The sequence below is a fragment of the Sorex fumeus genome, unplaced genomic scaffold, assembly GCF_029834395.1.
Source record: "Sorex fumeus unplaced genomic scaffold, SorFum_2.1 ptg000026l, whole genome shotgun sequence".
NCBI classification, from domain to species: Eukaryota; Metazoa; Chordata; class Mammalia; order Eulipotyphla; family Soricidae; genus Sorex; species Sorex fumeus.
The window spans coordinates 14572977-14600431 of NW_026606083.1; the positions used below are offsets into that span (position 1 = coordinate 14572977).

General features: G+C 43.6%; 1 protein-coding gene across 1 annotated transcript in view; it reads left to right on the forward strand.

Moving 5' to 3' along the window:
* The first annotated feature begins 1255 nt into the window (after positions 1-1255).
* The window catches only part of TMEM236 (transmembrane protein 236), a 46452-nt gene continuing 20252 nt past the window's right edge, over positions 1256-27455 (forward strand). Inside the window, exons 1-3 of the mRNA XM_056114542.1 lie at positions 1256-1512; positions 12452-12524; positions 18052-18196. Coding sequence (XP_055970517.1) covers positions 1256-1512; positions 12452-12524; positions 18052-18196 — 475 coding nt within the window. The remainder of the gene's footprint in view (positions 1513-12451; positions 12525-18051; positions 18197-27455) is intronic.

The window sequence follows — 27455 nt, forward strand, 5'->3', positions numbered from 1 at the left end:
CTCAGGTACCATATGGGATGCTGGGCATCGAACCTGGGTTGGCCATATGCAAGGCAAATGCCCTACCTGCTGTGCTATCACTCCAGCCCTGCCTTCCCTGTTTTCCTAACACTTGGTACTTCCCACCTCTTATATTCCATCGGAAAAGTGCCCAGCACCCCATTGCCCATAGTCAAGGCCTGCACTCTCCACCCCTTCTTGTTTTTTCTTTTTTGTGCCACATCTGGCTGTGCTCAGGAGTTACTCCTGGCGGAGCTCAGGAGACTATATGGGAAACTGGGGATCAAACCCTGGTCGACTGCGTGCAAGGCAAACACCCTACTCACTGTGCTATCTCTCTGGCCGGATCTTCTCCATTCCCCTCTCGGCCTCTTCTTCCCGCAGCCCACAGAAGCCCTCCGTGGCTTCCTGTCCCTGCCCCCCTTGCACTCTGACCCTTTCCTAGGCAGCAACTTTTCCATGTTGATCTTCACATCCCAGCACATGCTCATCCGAGGCAAACTAGAGAGAGGTTTGGAAGGGAATTGCTCAGAGGAACAGTTGTTTTCTAAATATTTGATATGCTTTTCCAGTAAGATGTCAACAGTTCTTTCTCTGTTAAACCTGCTAACAGGTTTCTAATAGCACCTTGTTCATTTCCTGACTAGCAAAATAAAAGCAACGTTAATCTGTGTTACATGGCAATTAGCTTGCCATGACAAATATTTCAAGGACCAGGAAGAAGAACAAGTGAGGGAGCTGGCAAGGGGCATGCTGAAGCAGCCGTGGGAGCCCAGTTCCAAGAGGAGACTTCAGGTTTGAGGGGGGTCTCTCTCTTTGCTTGGATCTCAAAGCAGGGGATGGAGAAATCACTGGTGTTTTTCTTTTTTTCCTCTTTAACTCTAAAATCCTCTTCCAAATGATCCCACTTAGCTAGGGCTTACACATCACACATGTTTGCTGTGTTCAAATTAGCAATCGACAGGGCCTGGAGAAATGGTGTTTTGTCAGAGCGCCCCCTCCAACCGTTCTCCCCGGCAATCTAGCTGGCTTCTGGCCACAGGTGTGCAAACACATTAAGGCATCTCTTCCAACGCTGGCTCCTGTCTCTTTAAGAGACTTCAGCTGCTCCTTCATTGGGTGATCATTGAACCGTATGAGGGTCAATAAAGGAATAAAAAGTCTCTGGGTAGTGATTCGAGCACAAGGAACTTGATCCCAGTTTGGTACCTGTGTCCATATGCCTCAGCTCGCCTGCAGCTGACCTGCGTGCAAGATGATTTCGGGAAAGACCATCAAGCTGGTGGTCTTTGAGCTGCTGGAGTTTGTGGCCTTCTCCGTCCCCACCCTGGTGATTGTGGAGAAGTTCGCCTCATCCTACCAGGGCATGCTGACCACGCCCGAGAGAACACATTACTGGATGATTGTTTCTTGCTCCATTGCTTATGTGGCTTCCACGACTCTGCTGATCTGGGTTCCCGTCAAAGTCCTCCTGTACAAGAAACGTCACCTGTACAAAAAGATTAAAGGATGGTGAGTCCAAGAACGCTGCCGAGTGGGGCTCGTGTGTGATGCGGAAGGATATTCTCATGGGACAGGGGCCGCCAGTTTGAGATGAATGGGGTGCTAATCACTCTTTTGATGTCAGTGTACATAATAGTATGGTACCTTTTAAATTTCTTTATTTGATTTCGGGCCACACCTGGTAGTGTTCGGGGGTTACTCCTGGCTCTGTTCTCAGGAATCATATAGGAACCAGATGGGATGCTGGGGATTGAACTAGGGTCAGTTATGTGCAGGGCAAGCGCTTTATTGGCCTTACTATCTTGAGAGACATAGTAAAGGATCTGGCCTTTCCTCTTTTGTAAGAATAATAATAATAAAATTGTTTTATTTATTTGTTGATTTTGATTGTATTACCGTGAGATACACAGTTACAAAGCTTTTCATGATTGGGTTTCAGACACACAATATTCCAATCCCGTCCCTTCACCAGTGTACATTTTCCACCACCAATGCCCCCAGTTTCCCTCCCTAGCCCTCTCTCCAGCCTGCCTCTATGGCAAACACTTTTGTGTCATTGTTTTTACTTCCTTTTTTTTTTTTTTTGCTTTTTGGGGTCACACCGGGCAATGCACAGAGGTTACTCCTGGCTCTGCACTCAGGAGTTACTCCTGGCGGTGCTCAGGGGACCATATGGGAAGCTGGGAATCAAACCCGGGTTGACAAACGAACGCCCTACCCACTGTGCTATCGCTCCAGCCCCCAAGTGTTGGGAGTTAGGATGGGAGTTAGCAGAGCCCATGATACTCTGTTGCAAAGGTTGCACCTAATTTTTCTGTGTACTGAATTGCATAGGTTCCACACTTATGATGCATAGTCATCATCGTGCAATTATAGACTTTGACTCTTGTGTAGAATTTAGTCTAGTCTATTTTTAAATGTTTGCATTGCATCATTTTGCAGGTCTAAAGAATCTTTTGCTCATTAACCAAGTGGGATGTTGGCATATTTGGTTCCATTACTGAGTTAAAAAAAAAAAACATTATGTAGTAAATTCCCTTACCTTGGTGGAGGAGGGAAGCATACTTAATAACAGAGCACAAATATTTCAAGTTCAGCAAGATTTAGTGTTAATTTACCAGCAGTTTAGCACGGACTATATTAAGTCTTGTAAAGATAATGAGAGTGAGTAACTGACATGAAAGTACTTTCCCATTTAGATCTTCAGATCTGATTTTTGCCCCTCTAGGATTTCTCCGTTAACTTTTCTTTCAAACTGATCTTTGTTATTATTACCACTATTATTATTATTTGGTTGAGCCATACCCAGCGATGCTCAGAGGCTCTCCAGGTTCAGTGCTTAGGGGTCATATCTGACAAGCCAAAGGATGTGTTTTGAGTCATCTCCAAGGCTCAACTGAACTTGGTCTTATTTTGTTTATGTGTGGCGGGGGGATCTTACTAAGGTGTCCTCAAGATGCCGAGGGACCCCACTGGGAATTCTCAACCCCCTGGGCTGGCGACTTAGAGTATGTGCCTGCAGATGCAATGCTGCTTGGTCCCTGCAGTGCTGGGGGGGAGGGGGGAATGTGTGGCTCCTGCGGCCATGCTGGATGCCTCCAGGAACACCTATCAGTGCTCAGGGACCTCTAGGACTGCACCTGGGACCCTCAGGGACACCATGTTTTGCCAGGAATTGAACTGAGGTCAGGTTTTTGCTAGGCATGAGCCCTAGACACTGTATTATTTCCTGGTCTTGGACTTAAAAGTCAAAAGAAGGGGCAGAGGAGATGACCCAAAAGGCTGAAAGCTGAAACACTTTCTTTGCATGTGGGACTCCTAAATTTATCCGCAGCACCACACGGTCAGCTTCATGGTGTGAATTTCTCAATCCCCACCCCTCAAATAAAGACACACAATATGGAACATATCTTAAAGGCAAGGAGTTGGAACTTTCAATCCAAGCAAAGGCACAGAAAAAAGAAATACAATAGAGCTAGAAATCTTGGAGGGAGGGTACAGGAGGGGAGTATGGACCTGCAACCACACTTGAAGAGCCCAGAGAATCTTGCCAAGCTATCGGTTTCTGGAAACAAACCATCAGGTGGGAATTGCTTTGATCAATGGGGCCAGTGGCAGGTTTTCCAAGCCTTGACCTAAAGACCAAAGTCAGGAGGATTTAGAGCAGAGTGGGGCCCTCTCTACCCCGCTATGAAATGCCTTGCTTATCTGAGACCCCGGCCTGGGCTGGAGAATTGGGAGGGAATGGGGCAAAAAAACACAGGAATAAATCACCCCAGCCCAGGATAGCTTACTTTGATTTTTTTTTCTGGCATTGGCTCAGATCCCCAAGATTTAGGCAGCAGACCTACCCAAGTCCCAGTGCAATATATTAAGCCAGTCCTGCTTCTCCGCTCACCACATATGCACTCTAAGATTTACATATTACCATCTCATTTCACTGGCTACCACCTGGTACAGGAGATACTTCATAAACATATTATCATAAGCCCTAAGAGGAAATTGAGATGGAAGTTAAGCAACTTTTCCAATCCACGAATGAGTGGAAGGGCCAGATTGTGGAGTTAAGTCCATTTGACTCAATCATTTAACCTTCCAATAAGTCCCCAAAATGCCTTTTAGAAAGAAGGGAGCCAGTCTCTTGGGGCACTTGGATCAACAAGGGAAGACTTCCATTTCGTCTCCGTTTGTGTACCTGGTGCTACGGTTTTATGCCTTGTGTCCACAGTCCCAGAGTTTAAAGCTGGCTTTTAGAAAACGCTCTTCTGTGCTTTCATTTCTCTGTGTGGTTGTTGATTAGTCCCAAGTGAGGTAGATCGTTGTAGATAGATGGAAAATTATTTAGGTTTGCAGCGAAACTAAGAGCCTCTTCCATAATCACCTCAGTTATGAGAACTCTTATATGTTATCTTTTATTGGCAAGGAAGAAAAAGTTGCTGAGTATGATTGAAGGCAGGCGTTGTGTGCTATGGAATGCACACTTGATGATGAACCAGGAAGGCAGGTGCTAGAAGGAGAAATTGAAACTTAAAGAAGCAATGAACCTGGCCATGTGATAGGCTCAGAAGCTGAGGAGGGTGCTGGGTGAGGTCAGATCTCTGTCTTCAATCCCCTGCAACTTTTTCTTTATTTCTGTCTTTGAATACCCAGTGTTTTATAAGGAAAGGGAGCTCTTTTAGAAGCAGTGGAATACATTTTCCCCAAAGATAAGTTCATGGGCATTAGACACGGTTTGCCAGGATATAGATTTGAAACTTTAATATATGTGGTCAACTAGAATGTGTCTGATATATCTCGATTGCTCTATGAAGATGATGTAAAAGTAAGGATTATTATAGAAATAGCGATTTCACATGTGGATTATTTTTGAAGATGCTGTATACAAGTAGCTCTTTATGTGAAGCTACATAGAGCCTTAGTATTCACGGATCTCTCGAACAACCTGAGAAGGTCCCGCATGCCCACCATAGTCTCTAAGACACTGGAAGAAGGATCATTCTGTTAGTAAAAGGCATACTCAGCCACAGAGGCTGAGGGTCTGAGTTCAAATCACATCTCTAGCAGTGATCATGAGACCTTGTATGAATTCCCTATATTCATTGAACTTTAACTATCTCATAAAACAGGAATAACCTGGTTTCTTCACCTTGGCATTGTGCTAAGAAGCTAAAAAATGGGTCATACAGATAACTGAAAGGTTAAGGTGCTTGCCCTGTACACAGCTGAACATGGTTTGATCCCCGGCATTGCATATGGTCCCTGAAACACTGCCAGGAGCCACTGCCAGGAGCAACACCCAAACTCAGAGACAGAAGTAAGCCCCGAGGACTGCTGAATATGGCCTAATACCTTTCCCATGCCAAAAAGTGAAAAATAAGAATCAAATATGATACTTTCTCCTAAGGTCCTTTGAGGGTACCTGGCATTATAATAATAAAATCAGTGCTGCTCCTTCAGATTGAATTTAATATTTCCACCTAAAATACAGTCAAAGCATCATTGACATGACTGAAAAAACACTAGAAATAGAGAAAATTCTGGACTGTGAGGGAAACCCTTCAGGTTGACAGAGCCCTTGGGAATCACTTTCACCCAGGATCAGGGAAGGGATAGCACCGGTGTCAGATAAAGCATTTTGCCTTTCCACGGTCCTTGCATATTTGACCTCCCCTCCATGTGGGGAAGTACCATCCTCATTTTGTATGGGATGCCACAACTCTGCGGAGTCCAGGAGGGCCCTGATCTGGGATGTGTTGCTAACTCTCATTCAGTGCTCTTTGCCCCGTGAACCACTTCCTCATTCCTGGTGCATGAGTCTCCTCTCTGAGGTGTGCCTGCCAGTATCCATCAGAGCCCGGGAAGATGGTTCCAGCCACGAGGAAAAGTTGCTTACACACACACACACACACACTCTCCAACCCCCCCAACCCCCTTGTAAATCACCCTCACTACCCTAGGTGGGTGTTTTGGATGTGACTCTCCACATTTTATATTTCAAGTTCAGTGTCAGGTAACTTTTGTTTTAAGTACCAGAGTCTCTTTTTGTTGTATTTTCATCCAAGGAAACAGGACAAATATTTGAATACCCTGTGCTGGGGTATATTCATCCTTCAGCCCTGGTATCCTTGTTGTTGCTTCTGTCCCGTGAGTGTCCCATTTTTCAGTCCTGTGGACAGAGGAACAGTTATCTTGGGCCACACCTTGGATGCTCAGGAACTACTCCTAGCTCTGTGCTCAGACTCGCTCCCAGAGGTATCCAGGACTTGGTCCAAACTGGGTTAAAGCCTTTCACTGGGTTCGTCTTTCATGTGATGGTGCCCCTTGAGAGTTGCCCCTGAGCCCAGCAATTAGCATCTTGACAAAGTTTTCCACATGCCCTTCAAAACCTGCACTTCCCTGGGCCTGGGGTGTCAGCACTGGGCCAAAGAATCTCCCAGGTGGAAGGCATTTTACAGGCCATGTGCGTTACCATCCCTCCACAGTCCACCCTGATGGCAAAGGGAATTCACAGCTTTTTGGGTCTCCCCATTGATGAAACCAGTTTTTCTACTTTCCTCTCTGCCAAGGAAAATCTGCCACCATATCTCTTCCTTTCCCTCTTCCATGCAGATCTCACTTCCTGTGCTTGCCGTCCAGGTGTCCCTTGAACTTGACCCTGGCCAGAAACTCTTTGCCCTTTGCCCCCTTCACTGCTTCCCAGCACCCCTTTGAGTCTCATAATGTAGCCTACTGGTTGTGTGGTGATGGTTTCCCAAACCTCTCCTTGTGGCTGCTGTGGCTAGAGAAAAGCTTTCAAATATTTGAAGAAAGGTGCTTTGCTCTACAACATCTCGACCTCAGAGGCCAGACTTCCACAGTGGGGACTTGGTCAGTATCCTGTGATGATTTCACATCTCCTTGATGTCCCACAGATACAGTCATTAACTTTAGCTATTGATATGATATTACTGGCTTTAGTTGCAACCACATTCCTTGTTTCATCACAGATCACAGATCACAGATCATCCTGTTATTCGTCGATTGTCTCGAGCAGGCCCCAGTAACGTCTCCTTCATCCTAGCCCTGAGATTATATTCAAGGATCTTTAGGAGAATGAGACCCATCATTGTTACTGGTATTTGGCATATTGGGTACGACACAGGGAGTTTGCCAGACTCTGCCGTGTGGGCAGGTTACATTCGGTAGCCTGCCAGTTTGTCAAAGTAGGAATGAGATTTGGGGCTGCGGTTCCGGGATCTGGTTTTTTTTCATTGTTTCATTGTATTTCATTGTATACCTTGTTTTTCATTGTATACCTTGTTTCATAAGGTATACAATTGACAGAAACTGGTTCCCAGTGTAGTTCTTGCTCATCCTATGCTTCAAGAGTCTGAAAGGCAAACCATGTGTGTTCTGACCTTAAAATTTCCTAGAAACAGACTTTAAGCAAAAGCATGTGTTTTGCTTAATAATGTTACTTTATTCGATATTGGCCAGGATATTTTTCTTGCAAATTTTGTAGCCAAAAGAAGTCCAATAAACTAATGTTATCTGAGGACCACTGTACTTGCTCTTCACAGCAATTTTTAGATAACTGGGGGATGAATTAAATATTTAATTTTTCCAACCTGAACTCAGTAGCTTACTCTTTTGTTTGTTTGGGGGCCACATCTGACTATGCTCAAGGCTTATTTCTGGGTTCACTCTTGATGGGAATCAGGACCATTTGTGGTGCCACATAGCAAACCAGGGTTGGTTTCATGCAAGGCAAGTGTGTTACTCACTGGACTATCTCTCCAGCTCTAGGGCCAGAATTTGTGTTGCACCCTTGGAAACCTGAAACTCACCCTGGCTATAAGTTCAGGTCTTTCTTCCTGAGCCAAGCTCTCGATAGTCAAGATACAATGTATGTGGACTATGCTCTTAAGTATAGGACTTCAACTCCACCCTTACATGGGAATCAGTACCAGGTTCACAAGTCCTTCCCAGTCCTGTACTGTGCTCACCCTCTTGCAATTATATCCAGCATGAATGTAGCTTAAAAGAAGTCTCTGTTCTTAGCATGAGTTCTGTTGCTCATCAGCAGAACTTTAAAGCCTTGTAGTTCTGGAAGGTAATTTGAGGTCACCATAGAGACTGGGATGCTTCCTCTGAGTCTCAGTGGTGGCAGCTGCTGAGGTATTTCTCCTGGCTTGGAGGGAGAGACACTTCTTGGCACCCCCTCACTTATATCTGCTCCATCTGAGTCCCGCTTTCATCCTGTAGTGTGTACATCTGCTCCAAATCCCTATCCAATTCCTATTGCTGTGGGGGTCAGGTCTAGTGTGCTGGAACCAGCTGGGCCTGGGTGGGTATTGAACCCAGAACCTTGTCCGGCTGGACTTGTGCTCTACAACATAAGTTTCAGTTCACCTCTGCAAATCCCACCCCCTTAAAAAAAGGACATCAGTTCTGTTGGGGTAGGGTGCTCCTTGTATCTCGCTTGGATTTGTTGTATTTGGAAAGACACAATTTTCAAATAAAGTCCCCTCCTGAGGGACAGTAGTTGGGGTCTCTACATGTCTCGGGGGGAACACGCATCAGTTCTTGACAGTAGCCATTCTGTGGTCTCCCAGTCCACCATCCATATGCTTCTACGTGCAAAAGAGATTCATGCCGGGTCAACCTTCCAAAAGTCTTTACCATTCCAGAGGCGAGTCAAATTCCAAGTTTCTCTTAAATCATGCAGCCTAAGTGCCCAAACTTGTCCTCTAAACCATGAAAATGGCCTGGGATAAGAATCGCTGGTGGGTGATAGTGGAGATATGTTTCATCTTCTCTATTGATGTGTACCACCAGTGAACACATTATTTTATGACACAATGCAACGAGGAGGATGGCATAGGACTGATGTGTCTGTTCAACCAGGAGCAACTCAAAGGAGAAAAGGACTTCTGGGTTCCAGCAAGCCTAAAATCCAGCAGAGAAAATTTCTCAAGGGCTGGAGAATCATGCGCAAAGCTGGAATTTGTCCTGGAATTTGTCCTGGGCTCAACATCCCCGGTGCAAGTGACTGCCTGCCTTCCCTCTGGTTGGGGAACATTTGGGCCCTCTGTGGACTGGCATCCTCCCTGGTCTCTGGAGCATGTTGGCTCATTCTTCCCTTTTCTAGAAGGGTCATTCACACTTGGAGCCTAATAGCTTTATCCACCCATTTCCTGCTCCTGGATTCCCAGAGGCCTGACAGCCTTAATTTATTGCTTGGTCATCCACCCCTCCTGTCCAAGGTCACAGCCTTTCTGCTGATGGTTGATAGGATTCACAGAGCCACACCCTTGCTCTTCTTGCTGTGGTATCCCCGTGGACATGGCAGATAGATCCTTGAACTCACAAACTCAGAACTCATTAAAGAGGAAATGCACGTGCATAGACACTCATGAAAGAGGAAATGCATGTGTTGGCTCTCTCTCTCTCCCTCCCTTCCCCCCTCCTTCTCTCTCCCTCTCTCTCCCTCTCTCTCCCTCAATCTCTCCCTCTCTCTCTCTCTTCCCCTCATTTTCTCCCTCTCTCTCTCCCCCCTCTCGCCCCCCCTTTCTCTCTCTCCACCTCCCCACACACCCCTGGATATTTGGGAGTCGTGTGCCATGGGTTGTATTTAAAGCCATGGTTTCATGGACACCTACCAGGAAGATAATACGGTTAAAGCAGAGGGTTCAGAATATCCTTGAGACAGGCTGGTCTATCAGAGGAGACTATGAATGAATGCTTGAGTTTAGCAGGAACTAGATGTGGATTCAGTCAAGGAGGCAAGATAACCAATGGAAAATCCCATTGCCCCTCTGCATTTAGCCTGTTGTTCTGGGTCTAGTTATAAGAGAGGGACTCTAACTCACCTGATTTAGGTCCTTACCTGGGATAGAGGGAGGCATTGCAGAACAGAGAATAAATTCTTAGTTACTGAAAAAACTCCAGTACACTTTGTGCCTAGAAACACTTGACCATAGAAATTGAATTACTATAATGCCTATAACAGGAAAAAGATGATGCATATTTCAGTATAGAAAAATATTTAAGTATATTTTGTCTTCCTATAAATGAATAAAGAAGTATATATTTAATTAACATCCAATAAATGAATTATGAAGTACCTGTTTAATTAGGCTGGAGCAATAGCACAGCAGGTAGGGCATTTGCCTTGAATGTGGCCAACCCGGGTTTCATTCCTCCGTCCCTCTTGGAGAGCCCAGCAAGCTGCCAAGAGTATCCTGCCCCCATGGCAGAGCCTGACAAGCCACCTGTGGCATATTCGATATGCCAAAAACAGTAACAAGTCTCACTAATGGAGATGTTACTGGTGCCCGCTTGAGAAAATCAATGAACAATGGGAGGACAGTGTTACAGTACTATTTAATTAATATCATTTTATGTACATGTCAACAATGATTGGGATGATTGTTCTGTGTTAGAATTAAGAAGGTGTTCGAATCACAGGGGATTGCCCTGCCACAGAGGCAGGGGGGGATGGGGGTGGGGGGGATATTATCCATGGTGGTGGAAAATGGGCACTGGTGGAGGGATGGGTATCTGATCATTGTATAATCAAACCCAAGCACAAAAAATTGTAAATCTACAACTGTACCTCATGGTGTTTCACTAATAAAAAAAGAAAAATTAAAAAAAAAATCAAAAGTCATGCACAAAATTATTCAAACAATATATATCGCCAAAAATAAACTATATACCCAGTGAAAACTAAAAAAAAAAAATAGAAGGTGTTCGAAAACTGGATTGACCAAGCACAGTAGAAACAAGGGCCAGTTCCGAGAACAGATGACTGGTTAAAGAAACTTTGGTACATTTACACAATGGAGTACTATGTAGCTGTTAGAAAAGATGAAGTTATGAAATTTACATACAAGTGGTACTACATGGAAAGTATCATGTTAAGCGAAATGAGTCAGAAAGAGCGGGATAGACACAGAAAGATTGCATTCATCTGGGGAACATAAAGCAACAAAACGGGAGACTAACACCCAGGAAGGGCTCAGATTAGTACCAGGAATTTTGCTCCATGACTTGAAGGCCAGCCACATGTGCTAGGTGAGAAGGAAGCTCAAATAGAGAAGAGAGCACCAAATAAAGGGTGTTGTGAAGACCCTCCCAGGGTGGGAGAGACATGCTAAAAGTAGTCTATAGACCAAACATGATTGCCACTCAATGCCTCTCTGGCAAAACACAGTACCCAAAAGAAGAGAGAGAGAGAACAGGGGGGAATGCCATGCCACAGCGGCAGGGTGGGATGGGGGCGGGGATGGGGGGTGGGAGGGATGCTAGGACCCGTGGTGGGGGAGGATGGGCACTGGTGGAGGGATGAGTACTTGATCATTGTATAACTGAAACCCAAGCACAAAAATTTATAAGTCTATAAGTGTACTCCATAGTGTTTCACTAATAAAAAAAATGATAAAAAAAAAGAAACAAGGGCCAGTAGAAACAAGGTCCATAGATGGAAACCTGCCTCAAGTGCTGGAGGAGAAAGCAGTTGGGATAGAGAAGGGATCACTACAACAAAGATGGTTGGAAATGATAACTCTCTGAATAAGGACTGTGTCCTGAAAGTAGGGAAAGAAACAAACGTGATAACCTCTCATCAGTATCTGAATTGTAAATCATAATGCCCAAAAGGAGAGAGGGAGAGAGAGGAAAAGAGAGGGAGAAGGAGGAAGTGGTAGGAAGAAGGAGACAGAAAGTGTCTACCATAGAGATAGGCTGGGGGGAGGGTCGTGGGAGGAAAACTGAGGACATTGGTTGTGGGAAATATATACTGGTGGAGGGATGGCTGTTGGAACACTGTACGACAGAAACCCAACCATGAACAGCTTTGTAACTGTGTATATCATATAGGTGATTCAATAGAAAGAAAGAAAGAAAGAAAGAAAGAAAGAAAGAAAGAAAGAAAGAAAGAAAGAAAGAAGAGAAATAAAACTGGGTTGGAAATGTATGTGAACTTTCATACAATATTTGGGGGGGGGGTTCAAGTAAAAATTATCCAGATGCTTATTTATGTCATTTTAAAATATTTAATCATGTGATATATCTAAGTGTAGTCTTTAAACTCGGTTCTCACTACTCAAGTTGTAATATAATGCAAGAAAATCATGCGTTCTTTATTTTTCAGTGGGTGTCAAGCACTCAAAGTTCTGAGCAGGATTCTGGTAACTGTGAAGGCTGCCATGTATGTTAGTTGTTGATGTTTTGATCAGTATTTGAAGCTATCTTATCCATTTGTTCTACAAAAGCGTTTTGATTTTTGCACATGTTCCCCTTTGCCATACTCAAACATTTGGGAAATGGAAATAGGGAAGCAGTAGCTTCCTAGAAAAAAAAAAGGATAGATGAATGGAACCGGAACTGCAAATTTAGCAAAATGGAACAGGAACTGTTGATCTTGTATATTACTGCTTTTGCTTATTTTTTTCTCGTTTGCTAGGAGACCTGTTATGATGATGAGTGTGATACTTACCACCCTACCCAGCTTCAGCTTCTCTGTAGCAACGACAGAGGTAGGCAATTTTGATTTCCTTTTGCTGCAAAGTGTGTCCATTTTTAAATGCTCCTCTATTCCTAGAATTCAATAGGGTGATATGCTCAACACATTTCCTATGGTTTATTTGATTTATTCTTTCTCCATATTATGATATATATATAGATATGTATTTACAGATACAATACTTAAGCTCATTGTTAGCTCTTTTAATCAAGAAAGAGCTAGCTGCCAATTTAAGAAATGCTTCTGTGTTTTTATATGTGTGAGACAGGATTGCTTTCCTCCACCCCCAAAAGCAAAGAATTCAAAAGGATATCCACATTGTTTTCTTCCAAGCTGACAGTTTTTATAAGCTTCATCAGTTTTAAATGGAATTAGAAAATATTCAAGGACATAGCTTTTCCAATTCTGAGATCCTTGATAATATATCCACTAACAAATAATTTGCATATTGTAGTCATTTGGAAATTACTTTGAGTTGATGATTCCATAAATATAACTTCAGACAAACTCTTGTGGATGGACATGTATAAGACACAGACAAAATTTTCATGTGGAAGATTGGATTCTTGTAACCAAATAGTTCAAAAAGCAATACCCAATTCATACAAAACATTAGATGGCAGGGTACTGTGAAAAATACAATTTTCACTTCCCCAAAGTTCATGACTTAAATCACTGTGTGATATTTTACATCTAGATTGAGTTGAAGTTCATTAAATGGATAGCCAAGGTCAGGCATTGTGTAAAAATAGCCAAGAACAGAGAACTCAGAAAATCTAATTCTAAATGGTCTTTGGTCTCCATTAATTATTTATTCACTAATTATTTATTAGAGGACTGGAGCAATAGCACAGCAGGCAGGGTGTTTGCCTTGTACGCAGCCGACCGGGCCGACCTGAGTTCAATTCCTCCAACCCTCTAGGAGAGCCTCGCAAGCTACCGAGAGTATCTTGCCGGCACAGCAAATCCTGGCAAGCTACCCATGACGTATTCGATATGCCAAACACAGTAACAAGTCTCACAATGGAGATGTTACTGGATCTGCTTGAGTAAATCGGTGAACAACAGTGCTACAGTGCAGTATTTATTAGAGAGAAAAAATAGGCACTCAAAGAAGGTATGCTAAGTGCCTGAGAGGAGAACACTGAACTGTGTGCTACTTCTAAAAATGACATGCTAGCTAGAAAATGTCCAAATACCATGTTGGGACACCCAGGAATTTATAGAAGCATCATGGAAGGTCAGTTGTACTTTGTATCACATTGCAATAAATTAATACTTTAACCCAGATTATCTTATCTCTCCTCCCTAACAAACATTAGAAAGTACCTACAGGAGATTCTTAGCGTTTAAAGAACTCATCTTATAACTCCTAAGGCCTAGAAATCTTCATATTAATACTTAAATTAAAATAAAAGTGGAGCTCTATCAAAAATTTATAACTTTTTTTTCCTTTTTTCTTTTGGGGCATAGGATAGGGGGAGGGCAGTGCTGGGGATTAAAACCAAGACTCCTGCATGTGAGACAAGGACTGAGCTAGGCCCTTGAACCCTCATTTTGCAACTGCTCAAGACACATTTATCACAGAATAGGGGATAGGGGAGTGCCTGTGGTTAGAGAGATAATTTAGATTTCCCCCCCCATTATATCTCAACAATTGTTGCACTTCCCCCCTCATTTAATTTTTGTTTCCGGACAACCCCTGGCTGTTGTTGGAGGCTGCTGCTAGTAGTACTAGCAGCAGTAGTAGTGCTGCAGGGGACCCTGCAGTATTGGGTTTTAAACCTGGGTCTTCCGCATACAAAGCATGCACTCAACTTATTGAACTCCCACTCCTATCCCTCTTCCCCCATCCCTCATTTTTAACCTAAGTGAAACACACCAATTGGAAGATATACAAAGCTAATGTGTGTGGGGAATAGACGGGCATTAAGATGTCAGCATGAAAAAAGCACATGAGAAAATGCTCTACATCATTAATCATCAGGGAGATGCAGATCAAAACCACAATGAGATACCATCTCACACCTCAGAGACTGGCCCACATTCAAAAGAACAAAAGCAACCGATGCTGGCGCGGATGTGGCGAGAAAGGGACACTCCTTCACTGTTGGTGGGAATGTCCACTGGTTCAGTCCTTCTGGAAAACAGAATGGACGATTCTCAAAAAATTAGAAATTGAGCTCCCATTTGACCCAGCAATACCACTCCTGGGAATATATCCCAGAGAGGCAAAAATGTATAGTCGAAGTGACATCTGCACTTGTTTGTTCATTGCAGCACTCTTTACAATAGCCAGAAACTGGAAGAAACCTGAATGCCCAAGAACAGATGACTGGTTAAAGAAACTTTGGTACATCTACACAATGGAGTACTATGTAGCTCTTAGAAAAGATGAAGTCATGAAATTTACATACAAGTGGTACAACATGGAAAGTATCATGCTAAGCGAAATGAGTCAGAAAGAGAGGGATAGACATAGAAAGATTGCATTCATCTGGGGGATATAAAGTAACAAAATATGAGATTAATACCCAAGAATAGCTGAGATCAGCACCAGGAGGATTACTCCATAGCTTAGTGGCCAGTCGGGCATTCTAGAGGAAAGGGCAGCTCAGATAGAGAAGGGAACACCAAATAAAGGGTGTTTGGAGGATCCTCCCAGGAGGGGAGATGCATGTCGAAAGTGGACTATGGACTGAACATGTTTGCCACTCAATGCCTTTTTTGCAGACCACAACACCCAAAAGGAGAGAGAGAACACAGGGGATTGCCCTGCCACAGAGGCAGGGGGGATGGGGGGATGGGGGGATGGAGGTGGGGGGGATATTATCCATGGTGGTGGAAAATGGGCACTGGTGGAGGGATGGGTATCTGATCATTGTATAATCAAACCCAAGCACAAAAAATTGTAAATCTACAACTGTACCTCATGGTGTTTCACTAATTAAAAAAAAATTAAAAAAAAAAAAGATGTCAGCATGATGCTGCTGAAACAGAGAATTCCAGTTTCTCTATGAGAGTTGCCAGTGTCTACTTCAACTAGCAGAGGACAGGCAGTCCTGGTACTGTTCACCCAGGTGTTGTGAGTCCATCGGAGCCAGGCTCGTGGGCATACTCTCAATCTCATTATCATTTTAAGTTGCATTTCTTCAAAAATTGATGAAATTGAGCATTTTTTCCTTAAATTTTTATTAGTGAAACACCATGAGGTACAGTTGTAGACTTACAAATTTTTGTGCTTGGGTTTCAGTTATACAATGATCGAATACCCATCCCTCCACCCGTGCCCATTCTCCACCACCACCAGTCCCAGTATCCCTCCCACCCCCCTTCCCCCCATCCCACCCTAACACTGTGGCAGGGTATTCCCTTTTGTTATCTCTCTCCTTTTGAGTGTTTTGGTTTGCAAAAGAGACATTGAGTGGCAATCTTGTTCGGACTATAGTCTACTCTCATCATGCATTTCCCATCCTGAGAGGAACCTCCCAACACCTTTTATTTGGTGCTCCCTTCTCTATCTGAGCTGCCTTTTCCCCTAGTGAGTGTGGCTATCCTCAAAGCCATGGAATAATCTTCCTGGTGCTTATCTCAACTATTCTTGGGTGTTAGTCTCCTATTTTGTTACTTTATGTTCCCCAGTTGAAGAGCATTCTTTTTCTTGCTCATCTTTTCAATTGGGTGGCATTTAATTAAAACTTTGAAGTTATTTATAAATTTATACGTCAAGACCTTTGTTGATTGTGACAGACTTAATCTTCATAACGGATGATATTTTATTTGGGGTCAGACCCAGTGCTCAGGGGTCTATGTAGTGTTGGGTTTGGGACTCATTTCTCCCACTTAGCCCACTGAACCAGTTCTTGCTTCCTTCAGTGGTATTTTCTATTTGCTTATTTTTGCTTTAGGGCCACACCCAGCTGAGCTTAGGGACTCCTCTGGCTCTGTCCTCAGGGGCCACTCGTGGCAATGCTCAGAGCACCGTAAACTACACTGGGAATTGAATCGAGGTGGGGATGATAATTTGGAGCCCATATTATGTTATTCTTCTCTTTTACATTCCTAGACCCTCTGGAACTGATTTTTGTATATGCTGTACAATAAGAAATCAAGCTTTATTACTTCTTTAAAGAGCTGCACACCATTTCCTTAAACCAGTTCTCACATTTCTCCGTAGCACCCAACCCCTTTATTATAAACCAGGCAGTTATCTTTCTGCCGTTTCTGGCCTTTCTGTTATATCCAGTTGTCTACCTGTGTGTCTCTGGGCCAACACCATGCTTTCCCAATTCTTACAGGCTGGTAATAGTTCTTTATATCAGGAAGAGTTACTCTTCCTTTCTTGTTCTTTTTCTTCTTGTCCTTTAGATAGATTCCTATACAGTTTAAAAATCAGCTTGCCTTTTCCTACCAAAAGTTAAATTCTTGATCAAAGTTGCATTTATTTGTTTTCCACTTTTATTTTTATTTTTTTGGTAGGAAGGTGGCTTGGAGACATTCCTGCTCTAGTGCTTAGGAGCTTCTAGCCCAGTGTTCAGGGCTAGAAGAAACTTGACTGGGCTGAGGGACCACATGGTGCCTAGAATCCAACACAGTCTTCCTGCATGCACGTGGAAGCATGGAAGCATGTGATTTGTTCACTTATGTCTCGGCTCCCCAAAAGTTATCCTTCAAATACAATTTATCTTGTTGTCTAAATCACTGCAACTGGCATGTAGAAATAGACTCTCCACTTTTGATGAGGGGAGTAGGTTTTCACACAGTCTATCGTGATATTTTTCTTATTTATGTTGATATTACTTCTTTTTTTTTCTATTATGTTTGTTTTGTTGTTTGGACCATGGTTGGGTTGGTAGTACTCACAGGGCTGCTTCTGGCTAAGTGCTCATGGGCTTTGCTCCTGGTATTGTTCAAAGGAGCAGTTGTGCAGACCACCAGGTCTTACATGAAAGCATGCACTCCAGCCTTACGTGAAACCATGCACTCCAGCCCATTTTCTACCTGCCTGGTCTGTTTATTTTTCTCTTATGACACTGGCACCTCCAGTGCCATATTGAGTAGAATAATCACGAAGGCATTTTGTCTTAATCTTAATCTCAGAGGGAAAATTCTTATCATGTCATCTTTTAGGTAATTCAAGCCAGAGATGTTTTATAGATACATTAATTACTCAACTGGGTTTACCTGGACTCATACATCTCAGAAGACTGTAAATGCCAATGCTTGTTCTTTGAACTAAAACACTCTGACCCTTGAATAGGGTTGGAAGCAAAATGCTGATCACACCATTTCTGGCAGCCCAGATTATATTTCTGTTCACATTTACCAAACTTTCTCTTTAACCAAAAATCTTGCTATTGATACAGACCGTTATTACAGCTTCAGACATAGTTCAAAGCCTTGTGAAATTTTGAAAGTCAGGTTCTTGCCTTTAGTTTCTAATTCATTAAGTGCTGCTTTCAGACTATCAAAATTAATTGGAATCAAGAAAGCACAAAAATGTAATGCTTCTAAATTTTACTTTTTCTTTCTGAAAACAGATTAAGAAAAATGGCACGAGTAGCAATAGCAATGATTCCATAACTCCATTACCTGACCTGCCCGTCTCTCTGGTTCTGACGTGCCTGATTGTACTTGACATTATTGAAAAGCTCAGGATATATCCTCTGAGAGGGACACAAAAGAGTAAGTATTATGACAAATGGAATATTTTAAAAGTTTGGTGTATTGCTCACCTCTCACCTTTTTACCTGTTGATGAAAACTGACTTGTTGATATCTCCTTTTCTTGATTAACATTACAGATAAAATATTACAAATGAAAATACCTGAATACAATTATTTTTGACCCCCCTTAATATCTTGACAGCTATTTTTAGCTCTACATTTGCTTTGTGAGGGTAGCACTTACAAGTTACCAAATATTGAATACCCCAAACTTTCATGTTTAGCAAGAAAATTAAGCAAGTTTTTATTTTTAGAAATATTCTTAAACCTGACATTTAGTTGAATAAATACAGCTCTGTTTCAGTACCGGTGGTTCAGAAATTAGTACAACCTTGATCATTATTTCCTAGAAAACTGTGTATTTTTTAAATTATGTACCTTGTAAAACTGTAACACTGTCCTCCCATTGTTCATTGATTTACTCAAGTGGGCACCAGTAACATCTCCATTGTGAGACTTGTTGTTACTGTTTTTTGGCATATGGAATACACCACGGGGGAGCTTGCCAGTCTCTGCCATGTGGGCAGGATACTCTCGGTAGCTTGCCGGGCTCTCTGAGAGAGATGGAGGAATTGAACCCACGTCGGCTGCGTGCAAGGCAAATGCCCTACCTGCTGTGTTATCACTTCAGCCCTTTAAATTATGATTGTCCACAACGTAAAGTTCATACTAATAAAGTCAAGATATGCCACTTTCCTTCAAAAGAACTTAGTAGTTCCATACAAAACTAAATAACTAAATAAATAAAGTTTGATTTTTTTTTTTTTTGGTTTGTTACGGGGACTGTGCTTTGAGATCACTCCTAAGTCTGTGCTCAAAGATAACTCCTGGTGAGGCTCAAGAAAACATATGTGGTGCTGGGGATCTAACCCAGGTTGGCTGGTGTGCAAGGCAAATACCATTACTGCTGAAATATCACCCTGGCCCTAAAGTTTGAATTTTTTAAATAAAAATATTGGAACCAGGATATAGCCCAGCAGTAGACCACTTGCCTGTCATGTGTGAGGTCCTGAGTTTGAGACCTGGTACCACCCGTAGACAATTCTTGTTGTTGTTGATTTAATATATTTTGTTGGGTGAGTCTCAAATTCTTCAAGTTCTATCTAATGGTACCTGTGTTTATTGTGCACTACCTTTATGCTACAGTTGTACATGGCATACCGACAGATGGCTTATAAGGCTAAGATTTGTGCAGGTGAAGTGGGTGGGCCTGGGTTCATTCTATGCTTTTGTGATAAGTAGGGCAAGCTGAGCAGGTCACCGGGGAGGCTTCCTGTGCGAGGGACGAGCCAGCTGGGAAGGAAGTTGGCCACGGTGTTTCTGGTTACTCTGACTACTCAAGTGAAAGAGAAAATCTGAGCAGGTGCCTACAGGGAGTCTGAGATCTCCTCAAAGCTTCAGTGCTGCCCCTTGCCCATGGGTGGGAATTTCCAGACAGCTCCCAGCATCCTAACCCACACCACCAGGTAGGTAAAATGGCACCCGTTACAGAAAGGCCTCCCATGCCACTAGCCTGGAGCAACCAGGAACTTCATTTCTTTAAAACAAGAGCCAGTCGCCAACCCCTTCTGCTGTCTTTAGCCTCCTGAACCACCATAACCTATGTTAAACCCAGGTGGCATGACTGTGACCTCTCTGTCTGTGTTCTAGTCATGGAGTACTTGTACAATTTGAGGACAATGTGAGTGATGTTTTCTACATTTCCTGATATGCGTACCAGACTTTTAATTTCCCTTGAGTTCAGTAGTAGTGATAACATTGAGATTTGAAATAAGAGAACCCCAAAGAAGTCAGGCTTGAGGGAAGGCTCTAGAAGATCTTGTACAGCTGCTGTTACTTATCTGAAGAACTGCTTTCTTGAGTGTTTCTTCTCTGCCCACATGTAGGAGGATCCAAGTTTGGTTAAAGGCTTCGTATCTCCTTCTGTGTCTCTCTTTTTTTTTTTTTTCGGTTTAATGGCTCTGTATCGCCTTCTGTGTGTCCTTTTAGTCAATATTCATATATATGTTTTATAATATGTATAGTTTGGGGGCCACACCCAGAGACGCTTCGAGCTCATTTCTGCCTCTGTGCTCAAGGATCACTCTTGGCCATGCCCTGGGGACATGCGGGGATTGGACCCAGAATGGCCACATGGAAGGCAAGTGCCTTACCCACTCTACTATCTCTCCAGCCTCACCCTCTATTCCGTGACTTAGGAGCAAATTGCTTTTTTCTGGAAATTAGATTCCACTCCCTGGTTTAACTTCTATAAATAATTGCTGTTCGTGCTATTGCCCAGAAGTGGGAAGGGGAACAGAACAGGGATGTGGTCAGCATTAAGAAGGCCATGCCTGTGCTGTGAGAGCAGGTCACTAAGTTGTGGTTAGCCTACAGATACACACACACACACACACACACACACACACACACACACACACATGAATGTTGCAGGGATGCATGTGGAGGGACACCCAGGGCTGGGTCTGAGAGTTGGAAGCCATGACCAGGAGACCTTCCGGGCAGAGGCGGGTGACTGGGAGTGCAGAGCAGAGAGTGTCCTCAGAATACCCTGGCCAGTGCTCTTGGCGCAGATGTATTGGCAGCCACACTGGCCAGCAGGGAGGTGCTGAGGGCCCGGTCACCCCAGCACACTGGCAGAGGGAGCTGTGGGGAGGGAGGCGGGGGAAAAGCGGGGTGTACAGATGCTGGGATGAGGTGTTTGGGCCCCATTATGGGCCTTTGCACAGTCTTAGACTCCTGTGAGGGGTAAGATCTACAGGCTGTTTGGATAGTAAACCTGAGTGCCCGGAACTCGAGGTGGTTTTCACCGCCACATCAGGGAGGTGCCAGCTTATGCCACCGGCAGCAGCTGGATTTCAAATAAATCTGTTCCTGGTGGCTGAGTACAGTTTTGTGTCGTCTCCTTAACACCCAGAGATTGAGCCAAGGACGTTGGGATCCCATGGCACAGAAGATCATATCTTGAAGGGTACACGCTGGCTATAAAGTTTCCATCTTAAAGGAGTGCAAGGATTTAAGGCTTATTTTTAATTTTTTCCTTGGTTGTTTTGGGCCAGAGCCAGAGATGCTCTGGGCTTTGCACTCAGGGTTCACTCTGGCAGGATTTGGTGCAGGCAGGCATATGCAGTACCAGGGATTAAACCAGTTGGTCACATGCAAAAGGCAAGTATCTTACACTGTACTATTGCTCTGGCCCTTGATGGCTGGTTATTTATTTTATTTATCTATGTATTTTTTTTTCTGTCCTCCCGTTGTTCATCGAGTTGCTCAAGCAGGCACCAGTAACGTCTCCATTGTAAGACTTGTTGTTACTGTTTTTGGCATATCAAATATGCCACGGGGAGCTTGCCAGGCTCTACCATGTGGGCGGGATATTCTTGGTAGCTTGCTGGTGTCTCCGAGAGGGACGGAGGAATCTAACCTGGGTCAGCCATGTGCAAGGCAAACGCCCTACCCGCTGTGCTATCGCTGACTTAAAAATAGATAAATAAATAGACATTAACATAAATAAAAACATTTAATATTCAGAAATTGTTAATTTTTTTAGGTATCATAATGGTATTATTTTTTACTTTTTAAAAATTTGAATCAATGAGATACGCACTTACAAAGTTGTTCATGATTGGGTTTCAGTCATTCAGTCAATGTTCCAACACCTGTTCCTTCACCAGTGTACATTTCCCACCACCAATGTCCCCAGTTCCCTTATGCAGCCCTTCCCTCACCTCGCCTCTATGGTAGACATTTCTCCTTTCTCTTTCTTTCCCCCTACCTCCCCTCGATCTCCTTCTCCCCTCTCCTCTCTCTCCCCTTCTCCCGTTTTCTCCTTTTAGGTACTGTGGTTTGCAATAGTGTTACTGAAAAGGTATCATGCATTTCAATTTCACCTCCTTTAAACGCTCAGTTCTTGCCCAGAATCACCTTTTTCAACTGTCATTTGCCATAGTGACCCCTTCTCTGTCTTTACTGCAGTCCCCTTCCCTCTGTGGCAAGCTTCCTCCTATGAACCAACCCTCCTGGCCCTGTTTCTATCATCTCTGGGTATTATCTTCATACTATGTTTTGGAGCCACATGATGGCTTCTTTCAGGTGATTGTCAATCAAATGCCATCTTCTGCAAGAACATTCAATTTACCTCTTAAACAGCTGTGTAACTGAACACCTTGTTTCTCTTTAATTTGTAACATTGGCTAATTTATTCCTTTTTTTATCCTTGCCCATTTCATAAACAAAAATAATATATTTTGTTTTTATAATTTAGAGTGGCAGTTGCATTGAATTTTTTCCCCTGTGTTACTGGAGACAGAGGTTAAGGGGCATGCAACCTGGATTAAATTATGGCATTACATGGTCCTCTGAGCATTCTGGGCACAGCCCTGGCGGCCTCTCAGCATGGCAGAAATGGTCCAAGTCACCCCAGCACCACAAAGCCCAAGCAGCATTGCCCCCTTAAACCTTTGCATTGAACCTCTAGTTCAGGAAACCCACACATTTCTTGGAGACCCCTCTTCTAAAATCCTGTATCATTGGGCGATAGCTCAAAGGGCTGGAGCACACACCTAGTAGCTGCAAGGCCCAGAGTTCGATGCCCTGTATCACGTGCCTGCCTGCCCAACACTGTAGGGTAAAACTCTAGAGGCTGTCAGTCATCCATAAGTACTAACCCCCAGGCTCGTGCAGATAGGCTGATGAGTACTGCTTGGGGGATTCCTATACCCTAAATCTTATATTTATGCTTTTCCTCCTTTTTTTCTGTTGACATGCCCATTCCTCCCTCTCTCCTTCTTCCCTTTCATTTTTTTAAATTTGCCAATTAATAAATTTTGTAAATGGCAAAAACATTTAACTTTGCCCACCAAAAATGTAGCATGTATTTCATAGCTACTTGCTTTTTAATTTTGCTATGATGTTTGTGATACAGGAAATTAAGGGGTTTCTATACATACATATAATTAAGTCTGTCACTTTTCTTTTGTATGAACTTAAAATGTTTGTCAGAACCAGAGAGGCAGTTCAAATGACTGACTTCATACTTTGTGTGCAGGAGGCTTAGGTTAAATCCTCAGCCCTGCATGGTCCCCTCAACACCCCTGGGAGGGACCCTGAGCACAGAGCAGGAATGCCTGAATGCTCCCAGGTAGGGCCCACAAACAAAATAACCCCACCCCAAAGTAGCCCCCAAACCTTTTCACTGCAACATAAACACTTGCTAATTATGTTCTCAAAAACTGTTTAATTGAAGAAAAGATGACTCTCCTACAACCAAATGTAGTAATTTATAGGTAAGCAGTAAGTTAGCCATGCTAATAAATGTGTCTGTTTACTTGACCTGGCCAAGCTTTTGGATCTCTGCTTCTGTTGTTCTTCTGATCCTGTCTTTTGGTATTTATAATATCTAAAAACTCAGAGTAGAGGGCTTTAAAATATTAATATCCAATATAGCCTCCTAGATGAGCAGAATCATAATCTCTGGAGATGGGACATGGGCATAGTATTTATTTATTTATTTATTTATTTATTTATTTATAATTTATTCCTCAAATCACCATGAGATGTAGTTACAAAGCTTTCATAACTGAATTTTAGTCATACAATGATTGAGCACCCATTTCTCCACCATTGTACATTTCCCACCACCAGTGTCTCCAATATCCCTCACCCCATCCCCAACCCCAACTCATTCCTTGCCTCTATGGCAAGCACTTTCCTTCTTACTCTCGCTCTACTTTTGGGCCTTATGACTTGCAATACAGATACTGAGAGGTCATCATTTTTTTCAAAAACTAAAATCTCACAGATGATTCTGATCTATATTGTCATCAAGAGCAGCAGCTTTTGAACTACACAGTAAAATCACTTAAGAGGATTTTAAAGTTTTTGACACCTCCCCACTTCCCCCAGACTGCATGCCAAGTAATTCAATCCTAAGGGGTGGGGAGAGGGGCTGGCGGACAAGCACAGGTACTTCTTAAAGCTTGAGGGTGATTCACACAAGTGAAACAGGATCCAGGTGGATGGACAGAAGGAAGTGCAGGGCAATTTACACCCAGTCACACTCCCCATGTATCTGGGAAAGAGGAAACAAAGCTGTCCGGGCATGGAGAGAGGGAGAGGTCTTATTACAAAAGTGGAAGGTTTGGAGGACATGCTCTGGGGTCTTGGAAGGCCAGCAGCAAGGGGTGGGATAGTGGATGGGATGTGCTCTGATGACACTGCACTTTTGTCCTGAAACCAATCACCAAGATTACATGATTTTCTTTTTCTTTTTTCTCTTATTTCTTCTTTTGGGTCACACCCAGCGATGCTCAGGGGTAACTCCTGGCCCTGCGCTCAGGAATTACTCCTGGCAGTGCTTGGGGACCATATGGGATTCTAAGGATCGAACTCCAGTCGGCCTCATTTAAGATAAACGCCGTACCCGCTGTAATATCACTCCGGCCTTAACATTATTTTCTTCAGTGGGACTCAGGAATCTGGACATTGACTGTGGAAAGGAGAAAACCCACAGGACTGATGCAGGTTTGGCACTTGGCAGAGTAGTAAAGGAGGAAGAAAAAGGCTCCTGTTATTTGAAGTTATTGCTTCTTGCAATAACTCCAATAACTTATGAAGACATCGTTTCATTAAGTGACTGAAAATGATTTGTAGCGCGCATCTAGGAAACTTCCAGTGAATCACAAACTGTTAAATACTTTGGGGTAACAGGATTGGGGGGAAGGACAGAGAGAGAGATAGTACAGGGTTGGTAAGGCATTTATTTGTCTTACATGCAATCAATTCGGGTCCAATACCCAGCATCACCGAGCATCCTCCACCCAGATCCTCCAAATTCCAGTAGGCCGGGGTCACACACACCAACTGGCCCCCTGGCGCCTTGTAATCCCATCAATGGCCAAGACTCAGAGACTATAAAAACCAGCTCCTGGAATCGCGAGGCCACATTCGCGGCCGCGCAACATCTTATTATGACATTTTATTATCTCATTCCTACCTTGGACAAACTGGCAGGCTACCGAATGTAGCCTGCCCACATGGCAGAGTCTGGCAAACTCCCCATGACATACCCAATATGCCAAATACCAGTAACAATGATGGGTCTCATTCTCCTAAAGAGCCTTGAATATAATCTCAGGGCTAGGATGAAGGAGACGTTACTGGGGCCTGCTCGAGGCAATCGACCCAGCATCACATATGGTCTCTCGAGCCCCACCAGGAGTCACCCCTAGGCACATAGCTGTGAGTAAGCCCTGAGCACCACCAGGTGTGGCCTAAACCCCCTCCACCAGGAGACACAGCAAGGAATTGAACCCAGGCCTCCTGCATACAAATCATTCTTACCCATTGAACTGGCTTTCCAGCCCCAGGTAATCTTTCCCTTAGGTTAAGTACATACATGTGCAATTCCTGGATCACACCATGCAAGAAACAAGGCCTGCTGTCTGTAATAAAGTCCCATGAGCAACTGAGACCCCAATTGCTAGGAGACATTCCAAGTCATGACAGTCATGACAGATAGCAGATCTAAGTTCCCACAGCAGCTGCCTTGCAGACCTTCTTGAAATGGTAACTTGTTACCCATTAACCAAGCAGAATGCAAGAGCTATCCCAGGAGGCAAAAGGGAAAGAGACTGTTCTCCTCGGAATAGAATGAATGGCATTTTGAGTTCCCCTTTGGTTCCTTTTAAGAAAAAGCTTATTATACAATCTGAGTCCTGTGTGCGAGCTGGTTTTCATAATGCATTTTGCAACTTGTTTGGCGCCTATGTATGAGGAACACTGTGTCCAGGCCATGCCAAGAGGGGGGACCGTTTCCTTTCCTACCCTCGCCTTTGCTGTTTTAAAGGAGGAAGTTTCAGGAAAGGATGTTAATTCTAGGATTTTTTTCTTTACTTTTATCTTTCTCAAGTAATATGTGGTCAGTTACTAGGCTGGCATGTCTGAAGGGCAGACTAATGTGATTTATCCTTTCTCAGCTGTCAAGCTTAGGTCTGTCAAGTGCAGCCAGGGCTAGAAATTATACTGGCAAAGGATCCCCAAGATACAGGCCAGAGGTCATGTAAAATCTCAAATCATGGGCCAGAGGGATAGTACAGCGGGTAAGGTGGTTGGTTACGTGTGTCCGACCTGGGCTCAATCCCCAGCATCTGACATGGTCCCCTGAACCCCACTAGGAATGATCCCTGAGTGCAGAACCAAGAGTAAGCCCTGGGTACTTCTGGGTGTGGCTCAAAAACCAAAACCAGAAAAAACAAATCCCAGCTTGGGTTTCTCTTCCTTACAACAGCTTTAGGAGATTTTTTGCAATTGGAATTATTATTAGTTCCAGGATCTAACCTAGGGCCTTAATCCTGTATAGCATGCATTTTATCACCAAGGCACATGCTCAGATTAGTATTTAATTGTTATTTCTTTCATACCTGGAGGGGGTTGCTGGAGGAAATGAGTCATTTTCATAGCTAAAGTAATATTCTTGAGAATTGCAAAAGTGAAATGAATACTTGAGGTGAATTTGCTAGACATCTGAAAACATAAAGAATCCAGCACACGCTACTTTAAAATACTGAGCCAACATATCATTCTTTGATTGCTTTGGTGGCCACTCCCAGCAGTGCCAGTGATGGGGACATTTTGCCTGGTAACACTCAGGAGACCAACCAGGTGGAGCTGGGGATTGAATTCAGGGTTTCTGTGTGCAAAGCATTCCCTAAAGCCCACCAGCCATCTCCTTACTAAATGCATATCATTATTCACAATGAAGGTGCAGTCACTGTTGGAGATGAAAAGTATAGATCACTGAAGCTTCACTGCCTCAATTTTCTCAAGAGTTGAAGAGCACTAAGTAGGCTGCAAAGCTAGTGACTTTGCTGAACATGAGTGTACTCTTGGCCATTGTCATCTCTTCCAAATGGAGATTGGCCGTGGGGTCTTACCTACAGCATGGTGCTCCGGACTCTGCTCCCACCTGCTGTTTCAGGTCTTAAGTTCATCTATTGCTCTGTGTGGGTGTGTATTGTGTTGTGTGTTGGGAGTGTGTGTGAGTTTTCAGGTCTCCTTTCTAGTGCTCACGCACAGTCTTCCTGGAATCATGCATTGGCTCATGTGTCCCCACCTTGGGACCTCCTTGTCCCCAGTCTCCAACTCCCATGCTCTGTGCTCCTCCCATTGTCAAAGCCTAATGTCTACATGCCGGTGTGCTCAGGGGCCCCAGGCCTCGA